General features: G+C 40.3%; 1 protein-coding gene across 1 annotated transcript in view; it reads right to left on the bottom strand.

Moving 5' to 3' along the window:
• LOC122062511 (signal peptide peptidase-like 2) overlaps window positions 1-13,986 on the bottom strand; it is a 44,176-nt gene extending 30,190 nt beyond the window's left edge. Inside the window, exon 1 of the mRNA XM_042626150.1 lies at window positions 13,897-13,986. Coding sequence (XP_042482084.1) covers window positions 13,897-13,971 — 75 coding nt within the window. The 5' untranslated portion in view covers window positions 13,972-13,986. The remainder of the gene's footprint in view (window positions 1-13,896) is intronic.
• Window positions 13,987-16,634: the final 2,648 nt, after the last annotated feature.

Genomic DNA, 16,634 nt, shown 5'->3' on the forward strand with positions numbered 1-16,634 from the left:
TGATAAACTATTTCGATTTAAGAAAAGAGGACAGGTCCTTACATGAATAAGTCAACGGCTTATCGATTATAAGAGAGAAGCTCAATATTCATCTGCCACTTACTACCAATAATCTGGAACAGTTACAACTTCAGTGAGAAGAGTTTTATGTTGCAAAGTTAAAGTTAGGGTTAAATCCAGACTATTAGTCTGTCAAGAGTCAGTCGCTTGTTGGGTAAAAGGTGCCTTCCTTCAGATGCATCTGGTATTGCAGAAGTAAAATCTTTTCTATATCAACACTTTCAGATGAAAGATTTGGGTTCCCTCAACTAATTATTTGGTATTAAAGTACTACAAAGCAAAAAAAGGGATTAGTCCATCACAATGAAAGTATGTGTTGGATTTTTTATCTGGAAGTAGTATGATTGCATGTAAACCAGTTACCACTCCTATGCATCCACATCAAAAATTTGGTACAGAAGACGATGAAGTGTTTGATGACGCACACCAATATAGAAGACTAGTTGGGAAGTGTTAACAACATGAATGGGGAGAATACTTGAATTATCTAACTAAGCACAGAAGCCCTTAATTCATAATAAATAAGGAACATAAAAAATTACAAGTATACCCCCCATCCAGCCCCCCCACACTAAATAGGGTCGGTGGAGAGGGGAAAGTACTATTGTGCCCCTGCGGTAGTTAAACACCTATTCTAATACTCCCCCTCAAGTTGGTGCATAGATATCACACTGCCCAACTTGACTAAACAAGGATGAAACATCTTCTTGACTAATCCTTCAATGAACACATCAACTAACTGATCACCAAACTTCACAAAGGGAATACAAATCAAACCAGCATCCAACTTCTCTTTGATGAAGTGTCTGTCAATCTCCACATGTTTGGTACGGTCATAATGTACTGAATTATGAGCAATACTGAAGCAGCCTTGATATCACAGTAGAGCATCATACGAAAACGAACAGGTACACCAATATCATCCAACAGCGTGCATAACCACAACTCACAAATCCTTTGTGCCATAGCACAAAACTCTTTTTCAACACTGGACTTGGCCACCACGTTTTTTGCTTCATGCTACGCCAAGTGACAAGATTCCCACCCACAAAGGTATAATAACCTGAGATGGACTGTCTGTCAGGAGAACCAGCCTAATAAGCATCTGTATAGGCTTCAACTCTAAAACGATCATGAGGAGATAAAAGGATCCCTTTTCCCTAGAGCTGACTTCAAGTAGATACGTGTAACTACCCCCATGTGGGAGGAATAGGGATCATGCATAAACTGACTTACCAAACTAGCAATCACAACAATATCAAACTGTGTGAGAGATAGATCAGCTTTCCAACCAACCGTTGATAATGGCCATGTCCACCGGTTCACCCTCCTTTTCCTTAAGCCAAGTATTAGCTTCCACATGAGTATTCGAAGGATGACAACCCAATGATCCAGTATCAAATAACAAATCAAGGATGTACTTCCTCTAAGAAAGAAAGACGCCTTTGGAAGACCGAGTAACTTCAATCCCAAGAAAGTACCTTAGTTTTCCAAGATCTTTTATTTCAAACTCTCAAGCAAGAAAGCTCTTGAGACGACCAATCTCAGCACTGTTATTTCCTGTTACCACAATGTCATCCACATAGACAATGAGCATAGTAACTCTATCACCAAACCTTTTTATGAGCAATATGTGGTCAGCATTGCTCTGCTTGTACCCCATAGAGATCATGGTCACGTGAAAGCTTCCAAACCATGCCCAAGGTAACTGTTGCAGCCCATAGAGAGCGCATTTCAATTTGCAGACCTTGCCCTGGGTTGTCTTACTGGAGAATCCTAGTGGAATATAGATGTACACTTCTTCATTGAGCTCTCTATGAACGAAAGCATTCTTTACATCAAGTTGTTGAAGATCCCATCCCAGATTTACAGCAGATGAGTAAAACTCACACATAAGTCAGATTAGCAACGAGTGCAAATGTATCCTGGTAGTCAATTCAATATATCTAAGTGAACCCTTTAACCACCAACCTAGCTTTGTACCTGTCCACTGAGTCATCCAATTTTTTCTTTACCACGAACACCCATTTACACCCAACTAGTCTCTTTCCAAGAGAAAGAGTCGCAAGTTCCCATATATCATTCTTTTTTAGGGCTTCCATTTTTTCCACCATTGTTGCCTTCCATTTTCCATCTGCGGCTGCTTCCTACTAATTCTGGGGAACATGAATAGAAGAGAGGGAATACTGTGGTTCGGTCACGATTTACTATTCTGCTGTGGTTCGGCCACAATTTCCATTTCTAGTATCCACGATTTACTTTTTTGAGTGCGCACGATGGGCCTTCTCCGACAACCCTTTGGGCGTATCGTAGGATGGAGAACATATCTCGGACTCGGGACATACACGCACTGTGGTTGTGAGTAGCACATTACCTATGACCTAGAATGACTTGTTTAGGTGGACTAAGACTAAAATGAATTGCATGCATATAGTATTCATTTGATATGCATTTGCTTGTGTACGTCTTTCTTTTTATTTACTGAGCTAGTGAGCTCACCCCTCGTGTACACACCTTTTTAGATGATTTTACAGGCTATTCAGTAGAGGACCCAAAATCACCAGGATCATCTGATACAGTAACCATAGCATAGTAAGCCACACATGATCATTGGAGTATAATAATACAAATACAGCGGAAGTCTTGTCATAACTGTTAACCTGTAATTCTCATATACTCTTGACATTCAAATTGTTATACATAATATATTTACATGTGGGCCCGTAGGCATAATATTTACGCAAGAAATAGTAATTTAAATATCGAAAGCACAAAAAAGAAAATATACCAAAAAGAATAAAAAAGCACATCCAGCAGAATCTGTCACTGTTGCCTAGCAACACAACTCTTTGACGGGTAGCCTTCACCGTGTTCGAATTCTTTGGGAACCCACTAATCCCCCACTAGGGTTTCATCAGTGAGACCAGCACGGAGGGAGAAAGGTAATCATAAGAGACAACATGGGACATGGGGTGTTAAACTATTGATACAAGTCCTAATACTTTTCCTAAGAGCTATAGGTTGGTCAGAAGAAGGAATTGCACCTGATGACGTGTTAGGTTTTGGATCCAAAGCTAGCAAAGGGATGTGCAAAGGTGTTGTAGTGGTGATGGTCAGAAGTTGGTTGTTCCTGGTGCGACCCCTACAACACACCTGGAGAGTGGAATTGTCGATCTGCCTCTAAAATTCTCTAATAGTACTGTTGAGTTTAGCGCTAGGCGCTAAACTTTAAAACCGATAGGGGCCGATAAGGGTTTTTTGGGTCCCATCGGCTTCCATGTTTCTGTGATGTGGCATTTCTTGTAATTGGGCAATGGGAGTACTATTGTCTTTTACTTTTAGCATTATTTTAATATAAGTAAAGGACTAAAACCTACGATCAAGCTATTCTGGAAAGATCGCAGGTCTCTTCTCATCTTTTGGGAGTCTCCTTCAGTTGTACCTCTCTCTTCTCTCTTCTTCTTTTCTCTCTTTCTTTTTCTTTTGGTTTGATTACAAGGTATCTGGGATTGTAACATGGTATCAAAGCCTCTATAATCAAATCAAGCTTTTCAAAATCCTTCCTGTTGATCTCAGTTTTGCGCTGAAATCTTCTGGTGTGCAGCCACCTATTGCTGCATCTACTATGGATTAAATCACATGGAGTTATTTATTTGGTGTATGGATCGTGCTCTATTGGTACTATGCTAAAGATTTGAAGAACTTGAACCGCAGCCATCTTCTTCTTTCCTTTCTCTTAGGTGAAATCCAGATATCCAGTTGTTGTGGTTCAGGTTGGTTTGCTATTTTTCTTGGTATTTTTGGGTGAAGTATTTTAGGGTGAAGTATTTTTGGGTGAAATCCATATATCGGCGACTCTATTTGTGGGTGAAGTATTTTTGGGTGAAAGCCAGATATCGGCGACTCTATTTGTCTACTTTATTTTTGGTTCTCCTGGCTGAGACCAAGTCTACTACCTCTATGACTACTGCATCAACCTCGGACAACGTCAATGTCCAAATTACTTCTATTAAACTCGAATTACCTACTTTGGGTTCAATCTGTGAAGGTTTACCTTATGACCAAGAATAAACTTAAGTATACTACTTCTGATTCTCCTTCATCATCTGACACGGGTTATGATGAATGGATGAAGGAGAATGCTTTGATTTTAATCTGGTTGCGGAATAGTATGGAACCAGATGTCGCTGCCAATGTCATGTTTCACTCTACTGCAAAGGGAGTATGGGACGATTTGAAGGAAACTTACTCTTAAGAAACGAACATGACCCATATCTATGATATTTATGAGAAGTTCCAGTTTCGCCAGTCTGACAGATCTCTTTCAGAATATTATAATACTTTCAGGTGAATGGTTGAAGAACCTAATGTTTTCCAATCCTTGACCACAGACATTGACAAATTGAAAGCTCAACGGAATGAGTTTTTTGTTCCAAATTTGTTTGAATAATGATTTGAAGGCAGTGAAGGGCCATTTACTTGTAGGCGATACTGTTCCTACTCTGAATGACACTTATTCGCGACTGCAGCATATCACTTCATCAACTAAATCTGATCAGTCTTCCAAAGACAATTCTACCTTCCTTGCCAACCATGGACGTGGTCGCGGTCTTGAGGGGGTGGTGGATTGGCTGGTCGAGGTTCTAGTGGACAGCCTTCTGATCGTGCAGCCCGCTAGTGCACTTATTGCGGGAAGCCCAACCATACTATAGAGACTTGCTGGGCAAAGCATGGCAAGCCAGAGTGGGCAACCCAGTTAGCCAATAATGCAGTGTCAGATGATGGTACTGACACAATGTCTTCTATTGATGCTAAACCGAGACCTTCTTCAAGAGATTCATCTACCAGTCTGCGCAATGACATCAATCAGTTGCTCCGGCGCTTGCACACTCTCGAGGCGTCCTCTAATACATCCGATGGTGGGTCTACATCCGCTGCCACCTTAGCTCATGCAGGTACCTCAGCCCTTCTTACCAATACCTCTACCCCCTGGATCATTGATTCAGATGCTTCTGCCCATATGACTGGTAAGTCATCACTTTTTAAAACATTTTCTTCTAGTACTAGTTCTACATCTGTTATTATTGCCAACGGTGCTTCTACACCAGTTCTCGGTCATGGTACTATATCACCCACATCCTCACTGAATTTATCTTCTGTGTTACATGTTCCACAATTCCCATTAAGTCTTCTTTTTGCGAGCCAGTTAACCATCTCATTAAATTGCTCAATAACCTTCTTTCCCTCTTACTGTGTTTTTCAAGATCTTCACACGAGAAAGACGATTGGTGGAGGGCGTGAAAAAGATGGTTTATATTATCTCAACTGTGGTTCTCATACTTCTTCTGCTACTGCTACTGCTACTGCTGTTGGGGATGTGACTCATTTCCAATGGCACTGTCGTTTAGGACATTTATCTTTAGCTAGGTTGAAACTTTTATTTCCTAGTTTTAAGTCTGTGATTAGGTTAGAATGTGAGGCCTGTGAGTTGGGAAAACATCACCGTGTGTCCTTCCCATCTCACTCTGTGTCTCGTAGTCCGTCTTTATTTTCCTTAGTCCATTCTAATGTATGTGGTCCTTGTAGAGTTAGTAATAGATTTGGTTTTCGTTATTTTGTGACTTTTGTGGATGATCATTCTCATCTTACATGGTTTTACATGTTAAATGACAGATCTGAATTTTTATCAGTGTTTCAGCAATTCTATAATGAAATAAAAATTCAGTTCGGCATTTTGATTAAGATTTTTCGTTCTGATAATGCTTTAGAATATGCTCAAACTGATATTTCTGATTTTTGTGCCAACTATGGAATGATACACCAAACCAATTGCGCCCATACCCCACAGCAAAATGGGGTAGCAGAGCATAAGAACCGACATCTATTCGAGGTTGCCCATGCTATTATGATTCATATGCATGCTCCTAAGCATTTTTTGTGTGATGGGGTTTTAACTGCATGTCACTTGATTAATCGCATGCCATCTTCAATGCTTTCAGATATCTCCCATTTTTCTATTATGTTCCCTACTTTGCCAAGTTTTCCTGTTCCTCCCCGAGTCTTTGGCTATGTGTGTTTTGTCCATAATTTGCATGTGCAATAGATAAACTATCTCCTAGGTCTACTAAGTGCATTTTTTTTGGTTATTCACGTACTCAGAAAGGGTATAACTGCTATGACCTCATTACTCAGAGGAACTTTGTTAGTGCTAATGTGACCTCCTTTGAAAGCACATCATTCTTTTCTCCTCAGGTGTCCCAGTCTGGTATGGAGTGGACTTCTCCATCTCCTCCACCCATTCCATCTCTCATACCCTTCCCTGATGTGCCCAGTGCCAGTGACTCACCTCCTCTACAGGATTATTAGCACAAGAAGAAGGTTGGACAGCCGAGTGGAGAAACCAATACTCCAGCTGATTCACTTCCTCCACTGCCACCTTTCTCTGGTGAAGCTCCTCCTTCTCCGCCTGATGACTTACCAATTGCTCAAAGGAAAGGTACACGTTCTTGCACTCAAAAATCTATGATTGTGTATCCTATTAATAATTTTGTTTCCTTGTCTCATCTTCCCTCTCCCATCCATGGTCTTGCCTTGTCACTTTCTACTAACCCTATTCCCCGCACCCATAATGATGCCCTAACTATTCCTGGATGGAAAGCTGCCATGAATGTAGAAATGGATGCTCTCTTGAGTCGTGGTACCTGGGGTCTGGTAGATTTACCTCTTGGTATAGATTTGGTGAAGTGTCGCTAGGTGTACACTGTTAAGTATCACTCTGATGGCTCTGTTGAGCGGTTGAAAGCCCGTCTGGTTGCCAAGGGGTATACTCAAACATATGGAGTTGATTATTTTGAGACATTCTCCTCAGTTGCTAGACTGAACTCTGTTCGTCTACTTATTTCTCTTACTGTCAACTTTGATTGGCCCTTGTTTCAGTTGGACATCAGGAATGCCTTCTTGTATGGTGATCTACAAGAAGAGGTGTATATAGAGCAACCTCTTGGTTATGTTGCTCAGGGAGAGAATAAAGGTCATATGTGTCGCTTACACAAGGCTATCTATGGACTTAAACAATCCCCTCGGGCATGGTTTGACAAGTTCAGTGCTACCATAGTTACTTGTGGATTTTCTCAGTGTTATTCTGATCATTCTGTCTTTTTCGTCACAGAGGTGATAAACCGGTTGTCTTGGTAGTTTATATTGATGATATTATTCTTACTGGTAATGATGAGGCAGGAATTTCTGAAGTGAAAACTTATCTACAGCAACACTTTTGGACCAAGGACTTGGGCCAACTTCACTATTTTCTTGGGATTGAGGTGATCCGATGTAAGAAAGGGATCAGTCTTCTCAAAGGAAATACGTGTTGCACCTTTTATCTTATACTAGCATGCTTGCATCCAAACTTGTTGCTATCCCTATGGATCCTAACCAAAAGTTTGGTGCTAATAATGGCAAACCTCTTCAGGATGTGCATCAGTACAGAAGTTTGATTGGCAAACTGGTTTATCTTACTGTAACACGTCCTAACATCTCCTATGCTGTTGGAGCCCTCAGTCAGTTCATGCAGTATCCTCAAAAAGCACATTTGGATGTTGTTGTCTGTGTTCTTCGTTATCTAAAGGGTGCTCCTGGAAAAGGGCTGATCTATTGTCCTAATCGGCATATGGAACTAGTTGGCTATTCTGATGCTAATTGGGCCGGCTTTGCTTATGATCGGAGATCTACTACTGGTCATTGTACATTTGTTGGAGGTAATATGGTTACATGGCGTAGCAAGAAGCAGACAACCATTGTCCGATCTAGTGCAGAATCAGAATACAGAGCTATGGCTCATACCGCTGCTGAGTTAATGTAGCTACGGTCTTTACTCTTGGAGTTGGGATTTCCAATAACCAAGCCTATGCAGATATATTGTGACAACCAAGCTGCGGTGTACATTACTAGTAATCTAGTCTTCCATGAGAGGACCAAGCACATAGAGGTGGACTGCCACTTTGTTCGTGATGTTGTTCTGGGGAAGCTGATTGAGACTCCTTTTGTTCCTTCATCAGATCAATTGGCTGATATGTTCACTAAGTCACTGTTTGCTCCTAGTTTTCGTAATGGTTGTACCAAGCTAAGCATGGGTGATGTGTATGCTCTAGCTTGAGGGGGAGTGTTGAGTTTAGCGCTAGGCGCTAAACTCTAAACCAATAGGGCCGATAGCTAGCGCTAAACTCTAAAACCAATAGGGGCCGATAGGGGTATTTTGGGTCCCATCGGCTCCCATATTTCTGTGATGTGGCTTTTCTTGTAATTAGGCAATGGGGGTACTATTGTCTTTTACTTTTAGCATTATTTTAATATAAGTAAATGACTAAAACCTACGATCAAGCTATTCTGGAAAGATCGTAGGTCTCTTCGCATCTTTTGGGAGTCTCCTTGATTGTACCTCTCCTCTCTTCTTTTCTTCTTCTTCTTTTCTCTCTTTCTTTTTCTTTTGGTTTGATTACAAAGTATCTGGGATTACAAGAAGTACGATGAACAGGAGTCATCTCCCCCTAAGCTGGAACATCGATCTTTGTCCCCTCACTCTCTTCAAAGGAGGATGGCGGGTACACTAGTGGAGCAAGTAGATTTGGCAGATCTGGAGTCACATCTTCACTATCCCATGATCCACAAGGTACTTTTGGAACTGGCCCTCCATGTACTCGGTTCCATTATCACTTCAAAGAATTTTCATAGTATTGAACTTATTCTAAATCATCTTATGGAAGCGCTAAAAACAACTGAACACCTCACTATTGTGTTGCATCATCTACACCCACGTTGTGCGTGAGTAACAATCAATGAAAGACATAAACCATCATTTGCTAGAAATAATGTTCGACAAGACGGACTCCAAATATCAGAGTGAACCAAATGGAAAATTAAAGAACTTTTATATAATGGAAAATAACTAGAACGAGTTTTTCTAGCCAGAGTGCAACATTCACGAAAAAATCATCCCTATTACACTGCTCAACAAATTACAGAAATAAAAGAGATAATGTCCCAAGTGGAGGGTGTCCTAAACGACAATGCCATTCTTGCAGATCAGAAGAAACAGAGTGTAGCTGATGAGGAGTAGAAACCACAGCTGTAGGAAGACAACCATCATCAAGCAAGTAAAGACCACCTTGCACCTTACCACATCCAATCGTCTTCCCCGTTACCAGATCCTGAAAAAAGCAGTGGGAAGGAAAAAAGGTTATTCTACAGTTTAAGTCCCTACTAAGGCTACTAATAGATAAGCTAGTTAGTAGTAAAATTAGGGATATGTAAAACTGAATTTAATGTGAGAAGAACACTTGATAGAACCCTCTCCAGAGACGGAAGATAAGGTGCCATCTACGAACCTAACTTTCTCTTTGCCTGAGGTGGGTAAATACTAGTGAAAAAGTTGAAAGAACCAATCATATGATCAGTGGTATCAGAGTTAATGATCCAAGGACTGGAGACTACCGATGCACAGTGACCACCAAACAAGATAACAGAATGGACAAAGTTGGAACCTGAAGAGGCTGAATTGGCAAGAGCTGGTGAATTGGAAGTGTTGAGCATACGCCTGAAGGCCAGAAGTTCCTCCTGGGAGAGACCAATATCAGTTGTAGATGGTGTGTCAACAATTTCAGCTTAATGAGTCTTGTTCTTAGATTTACGACAAGCACGCTTGGCTTCAAAATCAGCTAGTTCCCCATGAAGTTTCCAACATGTTGCTTTGGTATGGTATGGCTTGTTGCAGTGTTCACATTTCACCACCTCCTTGGTAGTGTCACTAGTATAAGTTACTCCCTCAGAAGTAGTGTAACTAGTCTGTAGGGTTGATTTCTCAGTAGTGGTAGGATGAAGCAGTGTTACGATGACACTCCTCTGTGCGAACCAAGGCAAAGGCCTGTTCCACAGTAGGGAAGAGAGATCTACTAAGTACTTGGACATGAATCTTATCACACTCAACATTCAAACCACATGTTTTGTATAGGGAGCAATGTCTTCAGCACCAAAAGGATGATAGTCTGCAAAGTGATCAAGCTTATACCACAGAGTTCAAAGTTCAACATAATACTTGGACATAAAGAGGTCTTGTTGAGTAGTGGTACAAACTTTCTTGCGAATATCAAATACCTGAGCATTACTCCTTATTTTTTCGTTTCCTTTATAGCTGACCAAATCTGAGAAGTAGTTTCTAACAAGAAGAATCCTCAAGAAATAGATTGATTAATAGAGTTGATTAAAAAATACATTACCAGAGAGCCATTGGTGTCCATTTGCCCTGAGGGGTACCCTCTTCAAAGGGTTTCTTTTTTATTTTCCTTTGATATGTCTAATGAGACCTCTGCCAGGAATAGAGAAATAGGTAGTTATAGACCAGACGAGGTAATTAACTCCGTCTAATTTCACAAAGCAATCACCAAAAGGTATATATTCATTATAACCTTGCCCATCAGATCCTAAGGTTGCAGTAGTTACTTCAGACATGAATACTAGGGGAGAAATCGACAATGAGAGGAGAAATACCAAAACTTCAAAATCAACTGTTAGAAAGAGCCTAAACTTGGATCGAATTGCCTTGTAAGGGTAATAAAGCACTCCTTCAAAAATTGTCTGATTCTGATGAAGAACTGTTGAGATAGGAAAATCTTCAAGAAGATGAGGATCACACACACAACCTTGGCAGATAGGGCCACAGGGCTGGTCAAACCCCTCTGTAGAGGTGATGAAGGTCTCCTCCAAATCTCAATTGAATCTGAGGGAGGGGATTCAAAAATCAATGGGATTAGGGTTTTGGAAGAAAACCCTAATTTTTGGGAAATCTCAGATGAAGATAGATATCAATCTTGCAAATAATGATGAGTCCTTCCAGGTTGCTGTACTTGATCTTCAATAGGTGGAGATCTGTTCTCATAAGTAGGAAGACACAAACTCCAAGAAATGAAGAATCAAAAGTCGCAGAGAGGGGAAGAACCTTAATCAATTCTTACAACTTTTTGGGGTTTAAGACATTGAGGTGATGTGTAGGGCAGCAATTAGATTCATATGAATCACCTCATTAGTGCTGCCCTATGGGGAATTAAGAAGACAAAGGAGGAAGCGGATGGAGGCCTACGAAGAAGATGGAAGGTAAAAAAGGGAGGCTTGCGATTTTGCGAAGAAGAGGAGGGAAGAAGGCTGAAAACCCTAGGTCAGAGAATGAGGCTCTAATACCATGTTAACAGCATGAATGGGGAGAATGCTTGAATGATCCAACTGACCACACAAGCCCTTTATTTATAATAAGCAAAAAAAATAAAAAAGTATGGGTATACCCCCCCATCCAGCTGCCCCACACTAAATAGGGTCAATGGAGGGGGGAAAGTACCATTGTGCCCCAGTGGCACTTAAACACCTATTCTAACAGGAATTTTATTTATCTAATTGTCACTATACCTGGCATTTCCTTTGTTGTGGGTAGTATCAGCCAATTTATGCAATCGCCGAAAAAGTTCACTGGGAGGTGGCTTGTCGTATACTAACGTACCTAAAGGGGGTTCTAGGAAAGGGGCTCATTCATCGTTCACACCAGAATGTTCATTGGCGAAAATCTTGTCATGTGGTGCAACAAGAAGCAAACAATTGTGGCTAAATCCAATGTTGTGGCTGACTATAGAGCTATGGCACATACTATAGCTAAGTTGATGTGGTTGCAATCTCTTCTTCAAGAGTTGGATTTTCCAATTACCCAACTAATGAAGATGTGCAATAATCAAGCTGCAAAGCCTGCAATCTACATTGCCAACCAAGGTTAAAGGTTTCAAGTTTCAACCCTAGAAACCTAGTATAAACCAGGTACTTTTTCTGGGATTATGGGAAACTTTAGTTTCAAGGCCCATAAATTATTTTTTGGTGTAATTTTTGTGTTCCAGAGTACGCTGAATCATGTTATACACTAACCATGTTAATTTGTCATAAACACTACATCTACATATAACTTAATTTGTTATAAACACTACGTCTATGTATAACTTACATATAGGAAATGTAAATAAGCTATTAAAATAATCAAAACACACAAAAGAATTGAAAAGCAAGCAATCATATAAAAATGATAGAGATACAACTCTCACCACTCAATTCCAAGCAAAGTTTCCAAGTGGCTCTAAATTTCGGAAATTTTGATCGAATTTTTGCAAGTTTCGATAGTTTCGACCCACCCCAAGAATTCCAAGTTTTGGAAATTTTGACCTAAATTTTGGTCAAAACCCGAGATTTAGAACCATGCTCTAATCCACGAGTTGTGTAACACTATCAATGTCGTAGCCGCTCCTCTAAATGCAACACGTATGAGTCCCATAATATGTTTTGGGCCCAATTGTTTTGAAAGTCCATCACTACCCACCTATAACCCCCATCATCAACATCTTGAAGGTATCAAAACCTAAGGAATAGCTCACTAAGACTAAAAGCATGTGGACATGGCACACATGGTTGAGCCGAATACCCGGAAGCTATCAACAAAAGATGCCCACCACCTAAGCCACCCCTACTTCCAAATGAAGACGAAGATCCACCATCCCCACCACCATATCCAAATGAACAATGCTCTGAAAGGATGTTCCACAACATATACACCTAGCATGTGATGCTGATCCGACACTCTTGAAGCCACTATCACCATGATGTGTGGACTAGGGCTGACTATGATTTCCAGTGCACACCAATGCTCAGATCCTCTACTCTTCCGCAAACACATGGCTCCCATTTTGCCAAAAAAGCTCGAATATCCATGTCTATGCCCATGCCCATCCCCAACCTAGCTGCCTCCTCCTCAGGTCTAAACTGCTGGTGTGGACCTCCAATGTAGCAGCCTTTTTAAGTACCATGTTTACTACTATGTTGAACCAAAAAAAAGAAGTTTAGGGAAAAAGTGGGTTTACCTTGAAGCTCCAAAGAGACCTCTTTAGGTTGAGCTTGGTTCAAAATGCAAGATAGTATAAGAAAATTGCACAAAATTGAGTTAAAATTGAAGTTTTGTGGCCGAATTCCCCATTTCTTAGTTGAAACCCATGAAACTTGTATGTTTCTATCGAAATATGGGAAACAATGTGTTTTTCATTGAAGTAAGTCTATATAGCATGGGTTGGACCAGGTCTGGTCAAACCATGCCAAACATGGGAAATTTCCTCAAAACTAGTAAATTTTTTATTTCAACCCATAGTTTCATTTCAAGTCTTTGGACCCCTACAAAACTGGGAAATTTTGATTAAAAAAATTGATTGTTACTCTGTTTGTTTCATCTGCTGAACATTTAGCTGATCTATTTACTAGTTCTCTTTTGGCCCTGCTTACCAGAAGTGTTGTTCCAAACCAGACATGGGAGATTTATCGCTCCAACTTGAGCGGGAGTGTTTAGTTATGGTCCAATAGGCATCATGGACCCTTTCACATGTGTTGGATGTGTTGCCGTATTGGAATTGGAATGTACAGTAGTTTAGTTTTATTTGGTTAGGTTGTTATCTATTTTCCTTTTTCTATTCTATTTTCGTTTCCTTATTAAACTGAATTTCTGATTTTATAGTTGATATAAATATAGCATGGGAGATTAAACTGTATTCCTGATTTTATAGTTGATATAAATATAGCATGGGAGACCAGTGATAGATATACTCTCAGAATCTATCGCTGGTTCTGTGATATTCTCTCTTATTCTTCTTTTTCTTGCTACTGCTGGTTTCTAAGTTCAGGTACAGTTACATAATAATGGATATGTTAAATGAACCATTCACAAGAAAACTCTAATGCATCATTAAAAAATCTCAAGGATATAAAGTGGCTTACCAAGTTGGACTGCATACAAACAAGGAAGCTGCTATTAATGCAACCATGAATGTCCACATATGGAAGCTTTAACATGCAATGAAATTAGAATGGATAAGAACCACACAATCCAAAATCCAGGATAGTTGGCTAAACTCATTGGATAAAAGCCCATCAATGATACAGCCAATGATTGACAGTGACAGTAAAGTGATGCAGATTTATCACCAAATTGGGCTTGTTTTCTTAGGAATAAGTCTATGGTTGGGTTGTATGCATGTTGGGCCTTTGGTCCAAGGGTTTTTTAATGTAATAGGCCACTTTAATAGTTTAATGAGCCTAAACCATGGTTTACATGTTTTGGTCTAGTAGTGGTTTGGTTCATTAGTTGAACCAGTCATGGGGTCAATAAGTGTTTAGAATGTACTTTTACTTTTACTTTTACCTTTTTACTTTTCTAGAAAAGGGGAGGGGAATCAACTCACTTTTGTAAGTAATGGTGGGGTGAAGACTTTCCCATACCAACTTTAAGAGGTGATGACTTTTCCACCTTTGGTAGGTGGGGGATGAAGATTTTTCCACCTTTGGTAGTTGGGGGATGAAGACTTTTCCACCTTTGGTAGGTGGGGGATGAAGATTTTTCCACCTTTGGTAGGTGGGGGATGAAGACTTTTCCACCTTTGGTAGTTGGGGGATGACTTTTCCATTGTAACTTTAAGAGGTGAGGATTTTTCTACTTTTGGTAGTTGGTAGGTGAAGACTTTTCCAACTTTAGTAGTTGGAAGGTGAAGACTTTCCTACCCCAACTTTAATAAGTGAAGACTTTCTACTATTGTTAGTTGGAAGTTGGGTATGTAATGTTTTGTTGAGTTGGTCCTATAAATAGGGATCAATTGTAAGCATTCAAGGACAACTCAGAATTTGAAACAAAGTTTGCTTATGCAACTCTCTTCTTGTGTTTGATCAAGAATCTCTTGTGTTTGATCAAGAAATCCCTTGTGTTTGATCAAGGTAGGTTGGTGTTTGATCCAGTCGATCCACCTTGCGGTGTGAAGCCCGGGTGTTATATTATTGTTTATTGTTCCATCTTTTCATCTTTCAACAAGTTTTAGCAATATCCTATTCTCCATATCTAGAATTCCCTATTCTCTGAGAAAAGATCCTACCCTGGTACTGTTTTGAGCTTCCTCAATTTCAGTATTACATCAATTGGTATCAGAGCATGGCAGAGAATGAGTCACAGTGGCCGCCACCTCCACCTGATCCAATGGCAAAAGTCATTGAGATGCTTCAACAGCTCTCTACTGGACAGAAGATCATAAGTGCGAGGTTGCAATCACTTGAGAATCAAAGTACTACTCCAATATGAGGTAGCAATGTACCATTCGAAAGGGAGGACAGGTATCAACTACAATCTGCTGTGCATCGTCAACATAGGAGAAGTGCTGAAAGGGCACAACAAAGAACCCCTACAGCACCACCTACCTTTGAGGAGCATGTAAGATCTTATTTCAATGGTGATCTTGAAGCACCCCGTCGACGTGCTGATGAATCACAGAAGGTCAAGCTTGAATTAAAGGAGTTCAGCGACAAGCATGATTCCCAGGTATTTTTTGATTGGTTGGTTACTTTAGATAACTACTTTGACCGGTTTGAATTATCTGAGTCGCACAAGATGAACCTAGCGCATACTAAGCTAGTTGGGTCAGCCCGCGAGTGGTGGAGAACCAAAGAAAAGGATCTAAAAGATCATGGTAGATCTCCCATTACTTGGGAAGAAATGAAGTACGAGTTGGCGGGCATGTGCCTATCTAAACATGAACGAAGAATGTACTTCCCTCCACCCGAGTCCCCTTTAAAGTCTTCTTTAGATTTCCAAAAACCACCCACTGGTGACAAGAGCATGAAAGAATTAACAGACCACATGGCCATTCTTGTGCAACAATATGCAAAGGAGCAACATGAGAAGACACCTCCCATCACCGAACCAAAGTCAGAAGTTGAGGTTAGTGTGGAAGAAATTCCAACAATTTCTACTGTCAAAGAGGGGTTAGACAATGATGATCCCATCATTGAGACTTATGTGGAAGAAATCGACATTGAAGACATTGTTCTTGAAAAGTTGGAGCTTATCCCTCAAGTCTTTGCCAAGGAGATTACCAATGTTGAGGACTCTATGGATTCAACATTCACTACCTATATTGATTCAGAGGATGATCATGTAGAGTTCATTATGCCACCATGGTTCTTTGAAGAGAAAACTCCACACATTAAAGACTTTATCCCCAACGTTCCTACATCACTCGAGTTTTGTTTGGGAATGGTTAAAGCTGCTACTCACATGTGGTTTCCCCCTCATCACTACAAAATTCGAGGGCGAATTTTTTCAAGCTGGGGAGAGTTGATGCAGATTTATCACCAAATTGGGCTTGTTTTCTTAGGAATAAGTCTATGGTTGGGTTGTATGCATGTTGGGCCTTTGGTCCAAGGGTTTTTTAATGTAATAGGCCACTTTAATAGTTTAATGAGTCTAAACCATGGTAATAGGTATGCATACGGGATTAGTTACTATGGTTTACATGTTTTGGTCTAGCAGTGGTTTGGTTCATTAGTTGAACCAGTCATGGGGTCAATAAATGTTTAGAAGGTACTTTTACTTTTACTTTTACTTTTTACTTTTCTAAAAAGGGGGAGGAGAATCAACTCACTTTTGTAAGTAATGGTGGGGTGAAGACTTTCCCATACCAACTTTAAGAGGT

Source organism: Macadamia integrifolia, unplaced genomic scaffold (genome assembly GCF_013358625.1).
Source record: "Macadamia integrifolia cultivar HAES 741 unplaced genomic scaffold, SCU_Mint_v3 scaffold1058, whole genome shotgun sequence".
Taxonomy (NCBI): domain Eukaryota; kingdom Viridiplantae; phylum Streptophyta; class Magnoliopsida; order Proteales; family Proteaceae; genus Macadamia; species Macadamia integrifolia.